The sequence below is a fragment of the Phaenicophaeus curvirostris genome, chromosome 2, assembly GCF_032191515.1.
Source record: "Phaenicophaeus curvirostris isolate KB17595 chromosome 2, BPBGC_Pcur_1.0, whole genome shotgun sequence".
Taxonomy (NCBI): Eukaryota; Metazoa; Chordata; class Aves; order Cuculiformes; family Cuculidae; genus Phaenicophaeus; species Phaenicophaeus curvirostris.
Genome location: NC_091393.1, coordinates 92,858,931 through 92,883,527, shown reverse-complemented (window position 1 = coordinate 92,883,527; position 24,597 = coordinate 92,858,931). Strand labels below are relative to the sequence as shown.

Sequence of the window (24,597 nt, the reverse complement as noted above, 5' to 3'; positions counted from 1 at the left end):
ATCAGCTCCAGTTTGGAAAAAAAATGATAAATTAGTCTAGAATAGTAAATCAATGGTCTAGGCAGGAGGAAGTAGGAAGCAAATCTAATTGAATTTTACAGTACTTCACAAATCCCCCTAAATATTTGCACAAAAGCTGAAAGTGATTTTGATTCTTTTTAGCCAACACCTGCTGCTTTGTCACAGTTCAGCATTAAAAAACAAATGACTCCAATCTGCTGGAAATAACAAAAGGCAGAAGAGTGTCAAGTGCTGTTTGCACAGAGAGAAATGTGCAATAAAGTTCATAAAATCATGAGCAAAGTTCACCTTTATCCTCTACAAATAATGTTTCAAGTTTCCTCCGTGTGCATAATGAAAAGAGCAATGTTTCATCACATACAACCATCCTGTACCTTTCAGTATTTTATCCTATCTTTCTTTGCTATGATGTGAAAAGCATTTAAAAAGCTGTGAACAGAAATCACCCTGGATTTAAATGTGGGGAGACCATTAGGAGCTAGTAACCCTCACTCACCCCTTGATTCAGAGAAGAATACATCTTTTTCTTCCTCACAACAGACAAAAGAGGACACCTTTTCCATAGAAACTAATGACATATCTTCTGCTTCCATCACTAGGAAGACCCTGTATCTACTACCAGTTTCTTAATCTCTCTCTTTTTTTAAAAAAATATCACAGACATAGCCACAAAGGTATAAATATAGCAAGCATTGTTTAATAATTACAGGAGCATATTAGGCCTAAACGAAAGAGCTTACAGCTTAGCCCACAATCCTACTTCAGAATTCTTTGTTGGCTTCAAGAGGATTTGCACAGGTCCAGGAGTTTGACCAGAAGTTTTTTTCTAGAAGTGTCGTGCAACTTTACAGAGAATAATTCTACAGCTTTTAGAGTAAGCATAAGATTCTTTCAGAACATCCCTAGACAGGAAATAATTTCTCTGTCTATGCAACTCCACAGTCCCATGTACTGTCAACAGATTTGAATATCCAGGGAATGAATGATTAAATGGGAGGGTTTTGGATAGTCTGTTTGATTTGCTTCCAGGCACAAGGGAGAGTAAACTGCAGAGTGAACCCCCCTCTGTCACTGAGAATTTTGCCCATGAGAACATAAAGGGCTGAGGACACTATTGCAGACAGCACTTTGTTGGGTTGTCAGGCTGAGTGTCTTTGACTTTGATGATGTGCACCAATGAGTTTACACACTGGTTTTAGAACACTTTATGTGGGTTGGCCCAGATGGGCAGAAGGCTGAAATCAAATTGGCAAAATGAAAAGAGCTAGTGAATCAGATTTTCTCAAATTAACTGCTATTTAAAAATAATAAGCAACTGCAATTGATTCTCATTAGTGCATCAAGGGAAGATGGAGAAAATCCAGAGCTAGGCAGTCATTTCATTTATATTCTTCCACTGAAATATTTCAAATTTAATCTACACAAGCAGTAAACAGAAGAAAACTGCTCAGCATTCAAGTAGCGGGTCTAATTACAGGCTGGCAAGGCATGTGTAATAGCTACAGTTGAGCCAAACCCTAGAGCAGAACTCCTGTAAGATTTATGGAAGGGTGAATAAGCCAAACATGTTAGGATTGCAAGTCTGCAGTCTTTGGAAGGGACAGTACAAACCATTGGCTCCAAATACCTGAGAAGCTGGGCAGATTTAATATATTAATCTGGACTTGGATTCTGATGATCTGGCCAATATGCTACCTAGGCTTATTGAACTATAAGCCCACATCAAATGTTCACAGCCCTCACCACAATAGGTACAAATTTGTGATTTCGAAGACTCTGTCATATTTCAAGTAAAACCTGAGACACTATGAATAAAGAAAACACCAATGGAAAGGAAGATGAAAAGGCAAGAGTAATAGAATAAAAATGGCCTCAAACTGGAAAATGAAGAAGGGTAGAGGGAGGAAAAACTTCTACATGCTTATGGCATCTTAATTATAATCATCTTTGACACCATTCTGAAAAGTGAGTTAAAATTCATAGAGACTAGGCTTCAAGGAAGCAAAGTAAACATAACATGGTCGGATTAGGGTGTCTGAGCATTGATTAAGCAGCATAGAAGGGGAGTGGATCCAAATACGCCATTAAATGAGAGGGCTTGCAGCATACTCCATTTAAGCAGCAGTGGAATGGGAACATCTCCAGAGGGCTCAGCCATTCTGAACTGTTTATTACACTCCAAACTGCAGCAGTGCCATGGAGCCTGCTTTAGCCACAGACAAAGACATTATTGTGCTAGAGGTGACAGCAGTACTGGCCAGACAGGATGTCCCAATACAATTTTAGGATAAGAAGTATCAAAGTGGTCTGTAGTGACCAGTACACAATCCACACAGAGGGACAGTCAGAAGTGACCCAAACTTTCCTTCTCCCAGGCATTCAGCAGTAACTGAGCCAAACCCACATATACTAGGAAGGGGAGCAGCATCAAGCTCTCCTCTCTTTTGAACATATACAAGATGCAGGAGAACAAGCAGAGACCGTAAGAAACAGTTATCCATGCCTTAACTGTGCATGTACAAATAGCAAGATGGATTCTAGCCGTGGATTCTTGAAAAGGAGCCGATGGATTCTTGAAAAGGCCAATCAATGCTGCACTTACTTATCGGGAAAATTAACAACGGGGCAGGATTAACAAAAAGCTAGGATAGAGTCAGCCTCCTGCAAGCACACCATGAAACACAACTACCTTATGGATTCAATGCATATCCTAAGGCTCAAAGGCATTCTGTGCAACTCTTCTTAGATTCACTGTCTGAAAAAAAAGATTAAAATTCTAATGTAAGTCTAGAATGTTCACACACAAAATCAATTCATTTCCTTGCATGGAGCAGTGCTCCAAACTCTAGAATTTTTTTTCAGGGAAATAGACTACTTTGTTTCTGTTTCTTTTTATTGACTGCAGAAAAATCAAGACTCTGATATAAGATTTAAATGCCTATCTAAATCAAGGGAAGAAAACAAATATGGAGGCATTCATCAACACTACAGTCTCTAAATTTCCATTGCATCTGCCCCAGTAAATTACCTTACCAAAAAGTCAGAGTATTTCTTTTTTTCTACTATGTGACCACTGGGCAGAGCAAATGGAATGAAAAGGACTGCCTGAAAGAATGATCCTTCAATCATTTCCATTGTACCCAAATAACAAAAGAAAATGCTTTTTGGTGATCCTGTTCCCCTACATCATTCCAGTTTAAGGTTGTACACTCTTTACTTACTTCTTAGCTTCGCAGAAATCCTTCTGAAGTTTCTTTTGTTGCTATTATTATACAAAATGTTAATCTATGTGCCTAAGCCCTGAACATGTGCCCTTTGTATGATTCTTATCTGCAAAAACCATTCCATTTATTTGGAGAAATAAATTTCATCTACTTGTGTCTTTAACTTTATTGTAGTTTGAATATCTCATCAATTTTCAGTCTCCTGATTATTCAATAGTCTACCATAAAATAGGAGGGCAGTCTCAATACAAATTTATTTTCCTGTAAAAAGGGCCAAGAGTCGCAAAGTTTGTACACAAAGACACTTTAATGCAAACCAAACAGTACTATGTTTCACTCTAAAGGGCTCCACATCCTCAAACACTCAACATTTAGCTTCCCAGTTTTACCATTCCCTTGAGAAATTCACTTTTAGGCTAAACCTCAGAATTAAAAAAACCCAGCTCTTTAATGCTCTTAGTTTTTTTTTTTATTTAATCAATATCGTATTTCGATATGAACTGGCAAACCTTTATGAGCAACAGGAGCAGATTCTGCAAATTTGATCACTATCTGTTACAACCTCAAAACTCCTATCCAAAACCCTTGTATTCCAAAATTAGGTTTCCTCCCCCTACATGCAACATTTGAATAAAAAAGTCCTGACTTACTCCAAAAAAAATTCCACTGTGCAGTTATATAAACTCAGACCTCTTGACACCCACTCTGGCTTATGAATATACAGGTTTACGTAAAGGACTTCCAAGAGAACATGAAAAATGTCTATTGTTTTGCTGAAATTTCCAAAGGACTGTAACACTTCCCTTACCATAGCAGTACACATATATAAAAACACCATGTCCACTATATTATACTTTGCAATATAGTTTTTCTGAAGGACTATAATTGTTTTCTGCAAAAGGCTGTGGCATGTTATGCTATGACTATATCAGAAACTACTACACAGCCATTCCACTTTATTTAAGCCTTCATAATCAGGAAGGTACCTGTGTTGAAATTATATTTATTAAAAAAAATATATCTTGCTTTAGATTAATAAAAAGTTCACATTCTGTAAGTGCTGGTTCAATTTCACCACTTCTACTGCTTGTTCGTTCTTGATTTCAGTTTCAATACCCAGTTTTTATAACAAGCTGCAAGGTTTGGACTGCAGAAATGAAGGCTATATTTGCCCTTAATCAAAACATCGGTTTAAAATATGTTATTTTCATATCACGAACACATTTCAAGCACTTTCAAGTATTTTAAAACCTCATTTTTCCATCCTACAGAACCAAAACTTCCAACACCAAATAGGAGCCTTTAAAAATAATCTGAAAACAATATACAAAATATTTCAAGAAAGCAGAATAACTGTATAGCTGAAAACAATAACATAGACAATTTAAGTGTTAAAACAATCTTCCTACTTTTTATATGCGACCCTTGAACATAAAAAGATCATGCATTTTGCATGGTTTTCTAGCCCCATATTTGTAAAAGGCAGATTTTCAGATAGATTTATTGTTTGGCTAACAAGAAAATAAATAATACTGCAAATACAGTGCTGATGCTGCCTAGATTCTCTTGCTCATACCCATGGTAATACCAAACCTCTTGTCCTTCCTTTTGAGGTGTATGTTTACACTCAGTGTCATTGTTGATGACCAATACATGTTAGCTAGTTTTAAAATAACTGTCTGGGGAAGCTTGATAAAACAGTACTGAGCTCTGATTTGCTGTGGATATGCTGTTTCAGTTTACACGGGAATGCATCATCTTTGCTCACAGCCAGCGAAAATATCTTTATCTCAACAGAAAGCATGAAATTGCATGATATTGTGGTATGGAGTGTCAAAATTTCTACAAAAATTGAAATCTTTATGCCCAAGGAACATGTCTTCAGCTAATCTTCCATCAATGCTTCCAGTTGAAATTCACAGGTAAATACTGTATCCATCTCCAGTGAACATCTTGCAGGAAAGGAAAGATGGAGAGAGAGTAGGTAAAGACAAAGGTGTGATACATGGTGTGCAATTTCTCTGTACACTATGCATTTTTAAGGGAGGAAAAGTCTCTTTGCAGCTGCATGCAAAACATCTTTAAAGATGAAGCACAAGTTATTCCAGTAAACAGTCTCCTCCATGCCTTACCCACCCCAAGGGTCTGCTGTTGCAAGCCTGCGAAATGACTCTGCTAGGCAGTGGCACAGCATTATTTCCAGTGTATCCATATGAAGCACCTCAGCTTGAAGCTGCAAAGGATTCTTCCTTACCTTGGCTATTTGATGCAAAAGATAACGGTATCAGGCAGCTTGCTGCATAACAGGGAGTTGTATTACCAATCTCCTCCCAGAAGGAAAGAAGAAAAAATTACTTCACATCAGACTACTGTAGGTACCAATACTTTTGTCAAAAGCAGAAAAACATACAGATTTTACAAAATACTGGCTAGACACCATAGCACGCTGACTAAAAGAAATAATTTGAGTACAAGCTTAATAAGGCAGAGTAAAAAAATTCACCACCTCAGCTAATGACACTTTGAAAATTAGTCTGCTGTGTGTGATTTCACTGATGCCTGAGGGAGACAGAGCTCTTTCTGCTCATGTTTTTCATACTTTCAGTCAAACAGATTGCTGAATAATCATGTTTTCTTTATTTTAATGGGTGAGGAAGCTATTATACAGAAGGTGTTTCCATGTGTCATAGTTACTAAAGGCAATTCTTACTAATAAGAATAAGTTGTCTCTGCTCAGTTATCTGATGAAAAGCCCTCCTGTTGTGAGGAAAAAGCATAAGAGACTCCTAAGGCTGCACAATTCAGCAGCTACTGCAAAAAATTGTAAGCAAGTGAATCCCAGGTCATCTCAAATGGAGTCCAAATCAGAGACATTCACTAGGGTGCTCAGGGTACTAGGAGCACTTCATGTTATAGTTTCTGCTTTCTTTTCACCCTTTTCTTGCTGGTGAAGGACAATGGACAAAACCTGGATCCATTACTCTAAAAAATCATCAGCAAGTCCCTTCAGGAGGTCAAGGAAGCATCTGGGTTGCTATCTCAATAGCTCAAAATCCTACACAGAAAGTATGGCTAGTTATAGGATGAGATCACAGATGCTCTTTCAGGCTGAAATTATAAATTGCATGGGGGTGGGGGAAATAATGTTCAGGGAATCATCCAGAGCTATAAGACACCACTTACATCCTTGTCTTTCTAACCACAGAGCTAAGTGCATCTCCACAACTGGATGAAAATCTCACATCTGTACTATGCTGTTAGAGCTGCCTAGTAAACAGATACAAAAAAAAGATTTGAAGTTCCTGCTATGACATGTTCAGTGTCTGACTACCTCTTAAGAGACCATATGGGAACCAAATCTACTGAAGGACACAATTTGCCTCAGATAATTAAGATATGAGAACTGGGTTTACACAGCAGTGCTACACACTGGTCGCCTCTTGATTTCAAAGTAGGGCAGAGATTGTTCACCTGTAAATACCTGAGTAGAAAAAAGACCTGCCTCTGTTGCCATTCCCACTTTCAGGAGGACTGACAGTTTCCTACAAATAGTTTCAAAAGGCACATCATCTCTCCATGGTAAGCATCCACTTGTAGCCTTACAATTATGAACTTCAAAGCATTCTGCAAGACATCATTTTTTACGCAAACATATAAAAATGTAGAAATTATTTTGTGGAGAGACATTTCTAATAGGAAATATTCTATTCCTTCATGTTTTCCTGCGAATAGCATTCTGCTGGTTTTCAGTATTCAGAATAGGCTTTAAGAAATGCAAAAAGCACCCAAAGAAATATGTGGAAGTTTGCAAATATATAGACAATGGGACCAGTTCTATACATGCAACTAGTCCAGCTGGATGTTCACTGTCACACATAACACTTTCAAGGACTTTAATCAAAGCTAATATGGCCAACATTTTGAAATCTGGCCACTCATAATGGGCACCTCCTAATTCAGTCTAAGTTTCAGAACTGCTAAACAGCTATTTGTCCTCATTCCAGGGCCTGGGTGCTTAGTAGTTCAGAACATAAAATCCCAAGTGACTCAAGGCAATACTGAAAAATATGAACACCCAAAGTCTGCAGCCATTTTTGGAAATGCAAGCTGCTCAAAGCTAAATCCCATTTTAAAGACATTGCAATGTTTTTGAAACACCCATATTTTTTTATCGAGCTACGAGAAGGCATAGACAAATGTGGTGGGTGGACTCTGCATCCATACTCCTTCAACGCGGTCAGTGCAAACAGTTCCTCCCTTACCAGCCAACAATGATGACTGGGAATGGAGGGAATAACAGGACAATCCGGGATAGGCCTGCAGAGTGAACCAAAAGTAGCCCTTGCAGAGACAAGTGAAAACAAGGGCTGCTGTTGGATCCTGCTCAGAACACAGAACCCAACCACAATCTATCCGTACAGTGTTCCTGTCTCGAAGATGTGGAAGGTCCTATTGCTGCTGCGCTTGCAATTAAACATGATTTTGACATGATTATGGTGCTGATGCTGCTATATCTTCAGTGCATGATGGTTCCTGGCTCTGTTCTTGCCTGCCTATTGTTCATGAGAGACGTTGTCTTTGCAATGATTGGAGAACAAGGTGTTCTGGAAGCTCTTTTCAGCTGTGATCTGGTGAACTTCTTACGGATTTTTCTGTAAGGAGGGGAGGAGGAAAGGAGGGAAAGAAGAAAGAGAGAACAGAAGAGATGAATCTCTGTCTGTTACAGAAGACTACTCAAGAGACAATAACAAACATAACAAATAGTCTTACCAGAGCATGGAAAAGAAACTTGCAGTCAGCAAGAGTGAGCCCTGTCCATCAACTGATGACTCACAGTTGTCTCCAATTAGTAACTGATAATTGCTCAGTGAAAAGTAAGTCAGTGTTAGACAATATTTGGACAATAACATTTAATTAATGATATGAAATCTATGGCAAGAATGCTTAAATGGTGATCCTCCCATGTGATACCACTACAGGAATGAAGGGCCACAGAAGAACCTCAGTAGGCACCCAAGTGAATGTGTTACCTTTGTAAATGTGAAGGACTGGGAGCAATTGTTATTTGCACTCTACCAATTCCGCAGATAAACACACGACCCAAATCTCTGGGCTTTTGGTACTAGCACCTTTCAGATGTAGTAAATTTACTTTAATTTTAGACTTTTAGATGATAAATCAAACACATAAACTGCAGGCAGCTATGTTGTTAGCACTGTAATTTTACACATCCAAGGATAGTTAATTCTGAAGCTAAAAGCTGCTCTGTCTTGCTACTATTATAAATCAATAACCACGATGCTGAGTGTATCTGGGGTAGAGTATCAGAAAACAGAGAGGTGACACACACAGAGTATGTCAAGTACCATCTTCATTGGCAGAGGCACGAATATTAGAAGTTACTGGAAAATTACCGATTTTCTGAATTCACTCAAGTTGAGAATCCCAGCTTTCATTTAGGCACTTTTATAAATTATAGGCCTTTTGAGTTTATGGAAATTAATTATAGCAAATGGGCCCCTAACACAGAATGAGACCAGGCTTTCCAGTTCACGCTTTCCAGCTTGAAAATGTGACTGGATCACAAACTTCAGGGTCATGCTGCGCCTACCTGCCTCAAAGCTTTGAGGTAGTAAATCAAGAAGCGATTTGCCCCTTTCATTTTAAGGCACTGATAACTCTGAAACTGAAAAATGGTGGCACATGACACTGAAAATACAGGATCAGCTCAAAATAAATGCTATTAAATATAAAAATAATAATAATTTGCATATTAAATGTCAAACACATATTTATTTAATGGTTGAGTGTGCCCCAGGAATGTAGGCTTCCAGTTGAGTAATAGGGCCACAAAAGAGAAAATGAGACAAAACAAAAAGTCAAACATCAGGACAATATACTGTGCTCTTACAAGTTTAAGGAAGCCTGAAAAACACATCTTTGGGGGGTTAATATATTAAGAAACACAGAATAATATTCATTTTAGATGCCTGAAAGGAGGATGTCATTGGGCTCTCGTGGCCTAGAATACCAAATTAGGATTTAGCATCATTCAGTAATAAGCAAAACAGAAGAAAAGGAAAGGAATCACCAGAAAGCTAAGATCAGGCTTTTCACACAATGCCACAGACACCCAAACTTACACTTTCAGTTCTGGTTATACATGGTCATCTTAAATTAGGCCTAAGAAGATATTAAACTGATAGATAAGATATTGCATACCTTCCAGAATGGTAAGATCATAGAAATGTAATCTCAGAGAAGTAGAAATATGTATTTCTAAAATAATGAGACAGCTAGGTCTTATAAATTCACATTAACATCAATAGTTGTTACCCACATTGATTATTAATGGGCATCACTCCAGGAAAAGCTTACAGAACTGTATCCTTTTTATATATTTGTTTGCAAAACTTAGTATTTATTTACAGATGAATGTGGTCATTTGAGAAGCACACAAAAATATTACATAATTGCTTACCCTTCTGAATTTTTAATATGGCAACTTCCTAAACTGCCAAGAGGTTCCTACTAACGAAAGCAATTTGCAGCTAATGCCAAACGTAAGGACAGTAAAGTATTTGGGATTACAATTTGTGATTATGTTGTAAGGACAAGGAAATCAAAAGATGTCACTATTATAATTAAATACCGTTTTGAAACTAGCAAGAAAAAAGGCAGAACTAAAAAAGGAGGAGTCATCACATTATTACATACATCAAGCAAACTACAGAGAGTCAACTCTTCACTTAGCATAAATGAAAGTAGCTCTACAGAGATCATCAGAAGAACTAATGTGATATGAACTCTAAAAAGACAGTCCAGCACTTCTATTTCAACAGGATTGTGAAAATGCTTCCAGAAATTAGCTTTCTGGGATGTAGTCTTTCAGAAAGAAAATTGGAAGAATGGACATTTCCACTGACTTCATTAAATACAATATTTAATCATTTCACTAAAAGACAAATCATTTTTTGCTGAAAAAAAAAAAAAAGAAAGTGGAGGGAACTGGTTCTTTATACTGAAGAATTTAGCCTCTAAATATAGGGGAGCTTTTTGAGGGGCACTACTCAGGATTTGTAATGCATCAGAGGTTTTTTATCACTTAAGCATGCAGGCTGTAATAGCAGCTGATGATAGAAAAGACAAAGTTGTCATTGCCCTTTCGTTCTGAGGACTTCCAACACACTCTCCTCCCTTCCCCAAAGATACAGTGAATTAAGGGCAGAGTCACCTTTAATGTTCAATTTCCTGTCCCTTTTTCAGTTAATACCAGCCATATGTTTTAATTACATAGAGCTTTTATTTGGTGATGGCAAGTAAATGGCTTTAATATCTGCAGCGTTGATAACATCCCCTGCAGTTATTATGAAATAGTAATTGCCATTTTCTCCTGCTTTTTCCTTTGACTTTTGTACTCATGCTTGAAGTATGATGCGTTACAGATTTCATTTGAAATGCAAATTAAAAAGTATTTTAAAGCCTTTGCACTATATTTCTAGCCCTCCTGGGACCAAAGGTATGAGAATGAATTAAACTTTTAATAGATGATTGGTATATAAATGCCACAGTGCTCATTTTTACATCAAATGTGATGCACTGCTGCTAATGTAGAAATAAGACAAATTTTTTATGTTTGCACGATACTTAGCAACTGCAGGTAGAGTTGTACAAGACCGCTGGCACTACTTCAGGGAAATATGGAAATGTACGTAAGTACTACACACTTTTAAGACCTATCTTCTCTTTGCAAGTTTCATGTACAGACTGGAACCTACTGGGTAGAAATAATGGTTAGGCTGCATACGGCATTTATGCCATACTTAAATTTAATCCAGCAAACTACTTCAATGAACCAACCCTTTCTCAGGATCTAAGTGAATTCCATGTAACTAACTAACCATCTGGTGAAGTTAAGCACAATACTATATAATCTGTTGTATCCCAATTTCTCAGGAATAGCATAGCTGGTAAAAAAATTTCTGATTAGTAAAAGCTAACTCAAAGTTCCCTACTCTGTTACGTTATGCCATGCATTAAAGCAGTAGTAATTTTTAAACTTGAGTAAAATAAAGGTGAACTTCAGTTGATGTCAGTTGAGAATGTGTTTTTCAAGCCTTTTCTAACACGACTTAAAGGCATCACTTGCTTTAACTCTGTTGATATCAGTCGTTATCTGTTACTGCTTTTATACATAAACTGTTGTGCACCAGTCTTGCCTCTTATGCATTAGACTCAAAGTTGTGATGCCTAGTATGACTTTGGTCTATTCAGCTATCCTAACAGTACTTAAGAAATAATACCGAATAAATCCCAGTTATGGCAGAAGTCTTTACTGTGAGATAAATAAGTTGCACGTAAAGGCCCACTGACATTTTAGCAGATGACAAAGATTGTTTTGAAAGTGAAAGAAACCAACAGTTTCATATAAAGGTGAATCACCCCCAACACGTACACACTTCTGAAGTGTCTGTAACCCTTCTTAAATACCAAGGTCCAGAAATGCTTTCGATACTCAGTTTTAACTACAAATATATCAAGGATCTAATACAAACCTAGCTACAGAGTTTTAAGCAGAAGGGCAGAGTAGTATTTTTGATATTTTTTCCTGAGTCTTTTTCAGGCTGATGCCGTTTGAGCAACATCCTTATATATATATATAGACCTAGTGCTGTGGAAATGGATCATCACCCAGTTGTTGCTGGTAGCACAAGGAACATGCACAGGTCAGCAGCAGGCCCAAGAAAACCGATGCCTCGAACATCCACAGCTAAAATTCCACCTAATGCCTGGTTGAGGTAAAGTATGGTATGACTTGCCAGTTGTAACCAGCAACTTAAATGTATCAGGTACACAAAATGCTGCCAACCCTGGAAGAGGAGGTGGAGTTTTAGACATTAACTACACCAAGGCAGGATTTGGCATTCTGAAACAAATTTTTTGTGAAATTTGAAATCAGCCTAACGATTGAGATATTAAGAAAGAAAAACTAAATTAAAGTTAAAAAAAAAATACTTCAAGACAAAGATGCACAAAGTTACTGCTCCTCCAGGGCAATGTAAAATTTGTGTAATGTAAATTTTCAGTGCAAGCTCAAGGCCAGTTAGCAAAACCAACTATTTAAAAAATAATGATTGTTCCCTGGGGGTTATTGGACTCAATTATCCTTATTTCTCCAAGAGCTTCTTGTATCCAGATGTAGCCTATAACTATTCAGTGGATTAAATTAGAAGAAGGGGCACTATCTTCAAAAGCTAACAGTGTTTCCAATAATTTCAACAGGCTTTAATACAAAGTGAAAGGCCAAAATGTGTGCAGTGCTGTCTGCCCAAAGAAAATTTAACTGGGATGAAGGATCAGGTTCATGACCACCTAAGGAACCTGGACGTATATAAGTCTATGGGACCTGATGAAGTGCATCCAAGGGTCCTGAGGGAATTGGCTGACGTGGTTGCCAAGCCACTCTCCGTAATATTGGAAAAGTCAGGGCAATCAGAAGTCCCTGGTGACTGGAAGAATGGTAACGTGCCCATTTCTAAAAAAGGTATGAAGGATGAACCTGGGAACTATTGACCTGTCAACCTATCCTCTGGCCAGGGAAGATAATGGAACAGATCCTCCTAGAAGCTCTGCTAAAGCACATGGAGGACAGGGAGGTGATTAGTGGCAGCCAGCACAGCTTCACCAAGGGCAAGTCCTACTGGTTTTCTATGATGGGATAACCCCATCAGTGGACGGGTAAACGAATGGGCGTGATCTCTCTGGAATTCGTCAAACCTTTGACACTGTCCCCCACAACATCCTTCTCTCTAAATTAGAGAGATATGGATTTGATGGGTGGACTGTTCAGTGGATAAGAAATTGATTGGAAGGTCATATTCAGAGAATAGTGGTTAATGTCTCAATGTCAGGATGGAGATCCATGACAAATGATGTCCCTCAGGGGTCTGTACTGGGAACAGTGCTGTTTAATATCTTCATCAATGATATTGACAGCGAGATCGAGTGCACCCTCAGCAGGTTTGCAGATGACACCAAGCTGAGTAGTGCACCTGGGCAACCTGGAGAAGTGGGCCTGTGAGAACCTCATGAGGTTCAACAAGGCCAAGTACAAGGTCCTGTTCCTGGGATGGGGCAATCTGAGGTTTCAATACAGGATGGGGGATGATGTGATTGAGAGCAGCCCTGCAGAGAAGGACTTGAGGGTGCTGATTGATGAGAAGCTCGACACTGAACCAGCAATTTGTGCTCACAGCACAGAAGTCTAACCATATCTTGGGCTACATCAAAAGAAGTGTGGCCAGCAGGTCAAGGGAGGTGATTCTGTCCCCGCATTGCTCTCTTGTGAGACATCATCTGGAGTATGTGTCCAGTTCTGGAATCCTTAACCTACGAAGGACATGGAGCTGTTGGAACAGGTCCAGAGGAGGACAACAAAGATGATCAGAGAGCTGGAGCACCTCCCATATGAGGACAGGCTGTGAGAGTTGGGATTGATCCACATGGAGGAAAAAAGGCTCCGAGGAGACCTTATGGCATCCTTCCGGTGCATGAAGAGGGCATATGGGAAGGCTGGCGAGGGACTGTTTATAAAGGCATGTAGTGATAGGACTAGAGGTAATGGTTATAAACTGGAGAGGGGCAGATTTAGAACAGACGTAAGGAGTAATTTCTTCACTGTGAGGGTGGTGAGACAGTGGAAGAGGTTGCACAGGGAAGGTGTGGATGCTCCATCCTTGGAGGCATTCAAGGCCAGGTTGGATGGGGCCTTGGGCAGCCTGATCTAGTGGGAGGTGTCCTTGCTTATGGCAGGGGGTGTGGAATTAGATGATCTTTAAGGTCCCTTCCACGTACCATACTATGATTCTATGATCCTTAGAAAACTGACAGGTTACAGAGAGATTGAGTAACTCACAGCAATTCCTACACTTCTACCTGTGTTAAAATGAGAAGTCTTTTATCTTAACTGTATATTTGGCTTGCTGGTTTAGACATTATTTTTTTCCCCCTCATCAGCACTTTGAGGCTAAAGCTTATCCATATTCCATTAAAGTTTTAATCTAACCTCAAAATAACAGAAAATAGGAGAAATCTATTTGGAAGGCAGAAGTGGGTTGACAGTGATGTAACACTTTAAAATAAGCTTCTTTGTGAAATGTTCATTTATAAAACAAATTGGAACTGTTTTAATAAGTATCGGGCTACAGGAAAGCATTTGCCCTGAGCCACTTAGTTGCATTATGAAACATATAGATGGCAGATATAGCAGAATGACCTTTATAAGATTAAAGAGGTCGTCCTGCTGTAGACATGTCAACATCATTTAAATATTTTAAGAGCTTGTCTTATTTTCCTCCTCCAAGCAAGGAAATGTGTTCCTTTGCTGGTGTTTATATTCCAATTTGGTTTCAATATTTATGGAGCAAGACTGTTTCCTATGAACAATAATTCATAAACACATAATTTACAAATTATAATGTCAAATCTTCCCAAGCAGATTAATATACGCAGTCTGACACAAAAATACTGAGACTAGCCCTAGAGCTCTGGAGCCAAGAGTGGGAGGGGAGAGACAAAGAGATGGTTATAGAACATGTTCTAACCTGTCACAGTGAGACAAGACTCAACACAATCGATTCACTCAGTTGGAGTGGATACATGTTCAAATATAGATGTTTTCTTACCCTCTGTTGGAAAATGTCAGTGTACACCAGCCCACAACGATTGTCTGTGAAGCAGTTTTTTGCTAATAACAACATCACTGTGCTTGAGCACCTACTCTGTTTGACAGACATGGCTCCCTCTTCCCAAAGATCATTTTGATGCTCAAAGGAACCTGTTTTTTTTAGGTAGAAGGTGTGAAAGCAAAAACAATAGAGGATCCTTAACAGCCTTTCGGAAGATGATCTGCAGAACTGATTTGAACATTGGCAGAATCAACTGTGTGTCAACTCAGAAAGACACTATTTTTAAGGTGATCATAGCTGATATTCTTAATTTGCTAAAGAGCTACAGGCACAGTCTCGTGGTTTTGGCCTGGTAGCATTTCCAAGCATTGCATCACTTTGAGGGCTTCTCTGATGTTTCCTATTTCAGAGCAAGAGCTTCTATAGGTACTATGTATAGATAAATAAAAAAATTCAAATCGTGTTTTATAAGTATTTTCTTTACTGAAAAGAAAATACTTAAAATCCAGATTGAGTGTTTAGAGGACAGTATCCTATGACCGTGTCATGCCTCACTTGTTGCATGGTAGAAACCCCCTCTCTCTACCTTCTGCTGATTTAAAGTCTACTTGTATCAAAATCTCCCCAGAGCAGAAACCATCTCTTCGTGTGCATTTTTAGAGTGCCTAGAACAACAGGAACCTTTCCCATTAATGACATTATTTACATCTAGTCTTACTGCAAACAATTGGTCCGAGTTTTGGAAAAATCACCTAATTCAACAGATTTTTCCGTGCTATCGCTTCCTCTGAAAAGGGCATATTTCATTAATATTTTAAAGTGGTTTAGGATGCTGTAAGAGAAGGGATTCAAGAAGTACAAAGTCTTATTCTCAAGATTTTTCAGTTGAATGCCGGAACTGAGAAAAGCTTTTAGCCCCTAAGAAAAGAGGTTATAAATAGATGCTGTCATACAGCAGCCATCACATGACAACAGTATTTAAATCTTAACAATCAGCAATGAAATTATTCTCCCAGTTCTTCTGTGAGCTTGGTGCTTACTACTGAGAGTAAAGTTAGCTACTGCAGATGGCTAGGACCAAAAAACAATTACACACTAGTTTTGGTGTAACATTGACTTCTCACAGAAACAAGCAGCACCGAGTCCTTACCAGATCAAATTGTAGTAGGTACAGTTTAAAAAAAAAACCTCAATCCAGTTAGTAGGAACAATGGGCATCATAGAGCTCAACATGGATTAAGCAGCTCAGGTCTTGCCCTGCATCTTGAGTGGAGCTTTGCTAACTCAGCAGGGAGGGTATCTCATATTCCACATCACCCAGCAGTGACTGTGGCAGAGGCATGAGCAGAGCCATGTTCCTCAGACAGGTTTCTGCTTGAAGAAGGGAGAAAGGCCTGTCTTTGGATTCATGGTGTTTCACCACAGCATTCAGCTTTGTAGAGTGGATTAGAACTGATAAGTCCTAACAAAGGTAGCTCAATGCAATGGGTAAAAAGTAAATTATTCATACTTCTTAAAACAAAACAATGGCTCAGGCTTCAACAGAAGCTCAACCAGAGCTATGGGACAGCTGCTCTGCACCTTATCTGAAATTCATTAGCCTCTCCTTAGTTACCATCGACTTCAGAGGTTGTAAAACAGGAAGCCGGCTCTGTTAAAGAATGAGTTGCTTAACCCCTGCTCCTCATGAACACACAGACAAGATCACTGCAGATTTGTCAATATGTAGGCACCCAGGGAATCCAAGGAGCCAGAAAGCCTTCTGCAGCTCACAGGCACAAACACCAGAAGATCTCAAAGCAACTCCTTTTTTCTTCCTAACTATATTAGGAGGGTGTGGGTGAATTCCTACAGTATGTAACTTTATATTCTACCACCAGGAATTTTTATCACCACCTAGTTATTCTGCAGCAGGATGGCCACTCTGTGTATTGATTCAACATCACCCACTGTTAGACAGAAATATTATTCACTTGGCAGCATGTATTTTTCTCCTGAGAGAGTCTAGAAATTGGATAGTAGATCAGAGCTGGAAAACAGTGGAACAAAATGTTGCTTTCAACTTTTCCTCGAACACCTGGCATGTTAATTCACAATTCCAGTGTTATTCCAGACTTTAAGATGACAAAACTGTTCAAAATATACAACTCCTATTTCTCGCCTTGGGCTACAAGCATTAAGTGTCATTTGACCAGCAATATTAAATACGGTGTTGAAAATTTAAAAAAATATTGTGTTAACTAAATATGCTTATTTAAGTCCAAGAGAACAGAGAACTTTTATTTTATGCCCCATGGGGGGCAGGGGAGAGGAGTGGAAAGATTAAATTCTGTTGCTGTTTCCAACTTTAACACACTTTAGACACCACATCTTAACTACTTTAGTATTTTGTTTATGTGGGTAACGTTCCAACACAAAACTTTTTGTATAGCTTTTTATTAGTATTCTTGTTTCTTTCTTCCTTTCCTTAACTTGTTTGATTACTTCACTGTAAGTTTCCTCTGAGGCTTTTGGTCTGGACAATATTTTTGCTCTTTATCAATTATCCATATACTTCTCCTGGAATAATATGTGTACCAACAGAGTATATTTGGAGGAGCTTCTTGGCATTCTGGCTACTTGCTATTAAGCAAAGGCTGAAAATCGAAATTACTCAGTCTTACCAGAAACAGCTGGAGAGCAGAAATTCCCTCACAAAACTGTCTCCTGGGGCTCCACACCATCAATCTCTTGAATAATCAGCACTTACTATACACACAGAAGGTCTGATGCAGAATGCAGAATATGGATTAGAAATCTGTACTGTGGCATCAACAGAGGAAAGTTTTGCCACAGAATTATTTGATGCTAATTTCTGAGGTCAGCTTCATTTCAAAGATTGGATTTTTTTTTTTTTTGTAATATTCATGTTACCTAAGGTCTATTCAAGTTCATTTTCTGCCACTCATCTTGCTTTCCACTCTTATGGCCAGCACTTTTCACGTTAGTATCTCACAGTGCTTTTTGCCCTGCTTAATTGAAAACAGCACAGCATCTTTAAGAGTTGGTTTACATGAATTTATTCAAGTTTACAGACATAAAGGTAGAGCTACTCAGAGGTTAAATTACTTGTCTGTTGTCTCACTTCAAGCAACAGAGGAAATACAGGAATTCTAAAGTGTGGATTCTTGTTTTTTCCACTACAATAACACTTCTGTTGTATTTTGCCAGGCAAATGTTTTAGCTTCCATCAATTGCACAAGGAAGGAAAAGAGCAAGCCACAGCTCCTCAACTGTTTGACAAGAAGTGATAGTTATCCCTGTGATCGGCTTTCATAGTCACAGTCATTATGTTCTCTTTGGTATTTTACATTTAAAATGTCTATGTAGTGACTTATGCAAGCCTTTTCATAAAACAAGACCAACTAACATTGGTTTTCCACAGCCTAATTTATGTTAATACCAGAGGGTCATGCATTTAAAATATTTAAAATAAAAAAAAATCAGAGGAAAATAATAAGAATAAATTATTAAACACAAGTTCAGAATTAGGTCTTCTATCTGTAATTTGAAATTGAGAATCCAATACAGGACAACTAATAAATGAAAGTTACTGGGTAGTTCCATGTGAATGCAGACTGTGAAGATCACTGACATTACATTTTTTAATGTGTTCACCATAGTACAGTTTTATCATTATATTTGCTATTTAACTTTAGCAACAGTGTGTTCACCACAGGACTTAACTAGTTTCTATACCTACATGCACATTATTGCTGCATATTTCTCTGCCTTCAGATGAAACAATTCTTAACCCTGTGTCCAGCTTCTACAAATTACTATTGCTCACACGGCAACAGAAATTTTAAAAACGGAAAAAGATCTCTTAAGACTGATACTGTGCAGTGTTTCAGGATTACAGTCATCAATAGTGAAGATTTAATGTGATAAAGCTTTGTGTTTAGGCACAGGAATGCTGAGAGCAGACTAATATTAGTCCTAAACTAGTGTTATTCTAGCCTTGCTGTCGGTAACAACTGTGTAATTCATTTTGTCTATATATTTTCTTTGATATTTAAGTATGCAGAAGACAATGCTAGTCTGACCAGTTAACATTTTTATTGTTATTTTGTGTGGCTCCCAAGGCTCTGAAAAAGAAATTGGCTTCTCATAAAAAGATGCTTCTTTACAGTAGAATTTCTTCTTGTTCAAAACCAAACTGGTTTTAACTCCCACAATAGAAGATGACTAAATATTACAAGATGACACATTCCCACTGGGGATGTAGGATTTAGGAAAAAGCTGAGCAGCAAGCTAACAAAAGCTAAGCTGTAAGACCTTCAGTTAAAACATCCTGTAAGGATTGAGTTCACCTACATCAAATCCTGTGCACAAACACAAAAGACAGCTTCTGAAGGAAAAGCTTCTGAAATAGTCAACTGTACTGCAGAAAATTCAAAATTTGCCAAGAACCATAAGAAAGCAGGTTAAAAGAATTGCACAGCTTCCCAATTTAACATCTGATATATATTATTATTACATGCTGTACACTAGCTGATGGGCTGCACTCAGTGGGAGTCAGGCATGCATCTAAGAACTTTGCTGAAGACTCTGGAAGGTCTAACGAAGTGAATGAGGTTTACGGAAAAGTTCAGTACTTATACAAGAACTTCTCCACCAACATCTGTATTTAAGACAATTCTTAATACATTTATTATCATCTCTTTGTTTCATTTAAGTACTTTCCCCCTCAAGTTTACCAAGACAATAACATTTTGCAAAAAAGTCTTATTTCAGAAATCATATTTCCCTTCCTAAAAATAAAATGCACTGGCTCCTTCTGCAGCTGCTGTCTGAATGTGAAATTACTTTTGTCAAAGGGATCAGAGAAGATTGCAAGTGATTGAGTAACGCCTCAAAACATGCCACAGCTCTTTAGCTGAGTCTTGTGAAGTAACCACATTTAAGCTCCTACCTAAAGTGCAATTGCAAAATATACTTTGGTATCTAAGCCACCATGGAGAGGCAGCATATTTGAATTTCTGCTCACAACAGGGTAGGATCAGACAAGATCATTTTACAAGATGCAACAGTGTGACTTTTCAGGCAGCAGTAACTAGGTCATTTACAAACATCTGTTCTTAGCCTCGCTCCCCCCGTGGTTATAACCAAAGCTGTGCGCTAATTAATTTTCACCCGCTAGTCACTGGAGACACCTCTGAAACTAACACATCATCCATTTTCATTCGACAGCTTGTGAACTCCTGTGGACAGCATTTCCATGAGATTTTATTATCAATAAAGGTAAAAGGTTTATCTGAAAGACCCACCCGTAAGGCTTCTCACCTGCTGTGTACAACAGCCCTGTGAAAGAGAAAAGTACTATTCATCTGGTTCTTCAGGGAACAAACAGAGGGTAAATAGACAATTGCCTCCAAATCTTCAACAAAAAAGTATTTAGGCACCTTGTTAATTTTTATATGAGGAGATAGACATTGAAATGCTTGGAGATATGGAGTTCAAAGGCCTGCTTGAGGTCTTAATGGACGTCTGTGTGAGAACAGGGAACTGAATCATGTTTTCCCAGGTCCTAGGTAAACACTCCAACCACTGCAATATCTTTCTCTTACCATGTAGCTTCGAGCAGGGCAAATAGCTTACTACAATGTCACTTGAACTTCATCTTAAACTGTGAGAAGATGAGTGCTAGCTCCAAACCAGAATGGTTGTATTTCATTCATTCTGAAGACTGATGAAGCAAAACTCTTAATACCATATGCTTTTCAAACCTATCAATCCTACCGGAGAGCACAACTTATGCTGAACTTTGGGGTTTGTTAAGTACGTGTTTGTCATGTATATATCTATTACACCTTTTATGTGTTTTTAAAAAAAGGCAACACATTCTTCAAATGAGTTGATTTTAGCATCACGGAATGATCTTGCTTTTAAAAGCAAACATTCGCATTTTCATAGTAGTGTTACTTTGACTTAGAGGGTATTGTAAAAGCAGCCAAAAGAAAATCTCAGGCAGATAAACAGCAAAAGAAAATATCTGTAGGTCCGTGAAAGCTGCCCAATGAGAAACAAATGGCAAGAGATTATGATCTAGTTTCTATGGCACTGCTTGTGATTCTGCGTCAGCGTACCTCAGCTAGAGCTTGGAGAAGTACAATTTATAAGGTGTGAACAAGGTGCAGCATTCATGAATAGTCCACATGAAATAAATAAGGTCAAAACAACAGCTTACAGAAACCATTGTTCACTCTCATGTGCATATACTTCAAACAGTAGTTAGCCATATAGGACTGCTCCTAAATTGTAGCAAGGACAGTTCCTTCCTGCATTCCCAATTTGCAGTATTGTTACACTGACAGGAAATATTTGTCAGCTCACCTGTACTCAGCTGCAGCCAATCAATTACATATTTGCAGTTCTGTCATCAAGGATTAGCTATAATTCTAAGGGATATATCCTGTAATCCCCAGTTTTCAAGATGTATGACAACTATATAATAAAGCAGAAGTAAAGGAACCAGAAAATGACATCCTTAGAGGCAGATTTTTTGGTTAGAGTGTAGTAGCTGGTGTATCATATTCTCAGGCTTGCAGCTGATGCTCCAGGGGTGCAAGCAGGTGTCTTCAGGCAGTGGGTTACAGGGTCAAGGTCTAATGGCCACAGTACCATGCAGGCAAGAAATGAAACTGCACTGTGCCCTGGACCCAGATATAGGGAAGTTCAGAAGCAGGATCCCAATTCAAATCAAATTGCCTCATCTTTATGAAGCGCAGAGGTCATCCCTGAGGGCCTACTGAAAACATTCTTTTTGGTGCAAAATTTTTTTTGCAGAATTGGAGACAATTGAAAAAAAAAAAAACACCATACCTATGAACATTTCTGTGATACAAATTGCACATGTAAAGAGGAAGCAGCTAGCACTAGAACTCTGGTTTTAACCTACACCTGCACCTATGCACTGGAAACCAGACCCTGGGGACTGGAGACTTACTCCTCTGCTTTTCCCTTTTCTCGCAGCAACATCCTACAAAGTGGTAACTCAAACACTGTGCCTGACCTTGTCTAAGCATCAATTAAAACACATGTGGGAGGGAGAAGGGTCAAGGGTAGGTCATTGACAACTCTTCCTATTTGGTTTGGTTCACTGAAGTGTTCAGTTTGCTTTTAAAGGTACAGGTTAAGTTTCACACTGATGAAGCTACAGTGCAGAGAATGTTAGGGGGAATATGCAGGAGCACGAAGAGCTGTGAGCACTAGTATCACTCTCACCCGCTTCTGCAAGAGAACCAGACCGCTGACAGAAAGGAAAGACCCAACATTTTGCTGAAGCTGGCTGTCAGCCTCACATTCTCATCCTTCTCAACATGCAACTTCAGTTTTAAGCTTTTTGTGTGTGTGCTATGAGCCATGCATAAATAAAAATGAGTGGTATCGGGTAATCATACCAGCAATTGTGATATCGTTACGTAGTACCTCAACATATCAAGAGAAGCTTCTCCTTTTGGAAAAAGAAGATGAAGTGAAGAATATGAAAATTGCCAATATAATGCTGCAACAGGGATGCCTTTCAAATCATTTTATCAGCAAAAAGGAAGCAGTGTCTGCTGGTTAACAGCTAAAGATTATGTTCTAATTTTAGCAGTTGCAGTTAACTCATTCCCAATGGAGTTGCACTTACCGTGAGAAGGTTTCTAACTGCTTCAGCACTGAAAGGAAACAAGCATCGAGTCATTCAATTGCAGTTCTACATGCGAAAATGCTTTTTTGGCCCATGAAGGGAAAGCATATGGAATCTGCTGCTATAACCCATTCAGCCAAACATTTCCACATACTTCTTATAATGCAAAAGCTGAAAAACAAATTTCTTTTTCCACACAGTGTTTTAGCTGCCCTATACAAGTATGATCATTAGCATGCACATATGTTCTGTTATGGACAGGGCATATGTATAGGAACCATATGCAGATTGCATACCTAGAATTGGTAAGAAAAGTTTTAATTGACAAATACATTCCCCTTGACATCCAACAGCTGTATTACCAACTTTATTCAGAAATTATTATGATTATGTTGTAGCTAACAGATATTAAGTTGATATATTACAATTATAGTAAACTTCTGAAGAACATAATATAAACTGTCCCATTTCTTTCAGTTGTTAACTCCCAGAATTGTGGTTCAGTATAAAGAATTTAATTTCATACGAAACAGTCATTTTCTGCATTAACCTCTAACAGAGCCTACAACAAAATCCTTCTCACAGCTAGTCAACAAAAGGGGAATAAAACCCAAAAAAGTTCCTTATAGTCAAGATGATTTAGTACAATACCCCAAATAAAATTCTTTTATAGTTATGAGACTTTTGATTGATTCTAAAGCATATTTGTAGCACTAGGAGAATCCTAGCAGCTAATATCTATGTATATTAAAAAGAAATAAGGAGTCTCCCTTGGTGAGTAGTGATAAATGTAAGGCTCTTTAAAAAGTGATTTTCCAATTAATTATGTAAACACATTTACACTTTGGAATAAAATCTCGAGCAAGCTATTTTGTAGTAGGGAATGAGAACTCCTTTTTCATTCAAAAAGAGTAAGAATAAAGAAAAATATTAAAATGTTAAATCCAGCAAAGGTCAATATAAAATTATGATGTAATGTCAAGGTGGTCTTGAACTGTCACCTGGATTTCTGTCTTGACTAATCTCTACTTTGAGTCTGTGACTGAATGTAAGTGTTGAAATCCCAAGTGAGCTGGACTCACACTGCCATGAGGAAGGCTTTTGAAAGGAGAAAGTGCCCTGTCACTAGAGATAAAATAGCAAAACTGGGGACCTCTGTATTTACTGGTGAAATTCACTGAGCATAGGTACTATGAAAGGGCATGTACATATCCATAAATAGATAGATAGATAGACAGACAGATAGATAAAAACTAACATGGGTGATTGATTAATGGCATTACTATGTAGGCAGATGCAAACCGTCCCTTCCCCAAACTGGCCAGGAGCTGTAATGACTGGGGCTCAGCACATACTAACGTGCAGCTTAGCTTTGCGGAGGGCTCTGGGCTCAGACATAGTGGAATACTAATTGGATTTATGTTGGCATTTTCCCCCATATTTGCAGATACTGATACACAACAGGGGAGGAAACTGCATTCAAATATCTACAACTTCAAAAAGAAAGCTGAAATGCGTAAGGATGCACATTACAGCCGATATAAAATACAATCCTGTTCTACTTTGAAGAGCAGATCAGCACTTCAGATACATTGAACTTCAGATGTAAACTCTAGTCTTTTTGTTTCAATGATTCTATATGCACACTAAATTTTAAGCGTACTTGCAGGCGATGTTGAACTGTTGCCTGAGTGAAGGGCACTGCCCTGACACACTAGGATAATAATTCTGCAATTATTTTCACTGCTCTGAATATTTAGCTCTCTACTCATCCATTGCTGCAAATATCTCAAATCTTTGAGCAATTAGATATACAACATTTAACTTTACAGAAATACAATTAGTGCTTAAATTAAGAGGGAAGAAGGAAGATAATTTCTTTAAAATATCTTCTATAATGGAGCTGTAGGGAAAAATACATATATTCACCTTATCTATTGATGGATAGTGAAATCTAGAATATTCCTGCATCTTTGGCTTGGTTAGCATG

General features: G+C 38.3%; 2 protein-coding genes across 4 annotated transcripts in view; one reads left to right on the top strand and one right to left on the bottom strand.

Moving 5' to 3' along the window:
- Positions 1 to 9,384, top strand: part of MRPS5 (mitochondrial ribosomal protein S5) — a 160,842-nt gene extending 151,458 nt beyond the window's left edge. Inside the window, exon 12 of the transcript XR_011337064.1 lies at positions 9,375 to 9,384. The gene's annotated coding sequence lies outside the window, so the exon portion shown is untranslated. The remainder of the gene's footprint in view (positions 1 to 9,374) is intronic.
- The window catches only part of MTA3 (metastasis associated 1 family member 3), a 131,998-nt gene continuing 113,665 nt past the window's right edge, over positions 6,265 to 24,597 (bottom strand). For 2 of the 3 annotated variants that reach the window (XM_069852922.1, XM_069852924.1), the window contains one exon: positions 6,265 to 7,897. In XM_069852922.1, the coding sequence (XP_069709023.1) occupies positions 7,762 to 7,897 (136 nt within the window). In that variant the 3' untranslated portion in view covers positions 6,265 to 7,761. Of the gene's footprint in view, positions 7,898 to 22,607; positions 22,636 to 24,597 lie in introns of all 3 variants that reach the window. The other variant, XM_069852923.1, reaches the window with a different exon arrangement.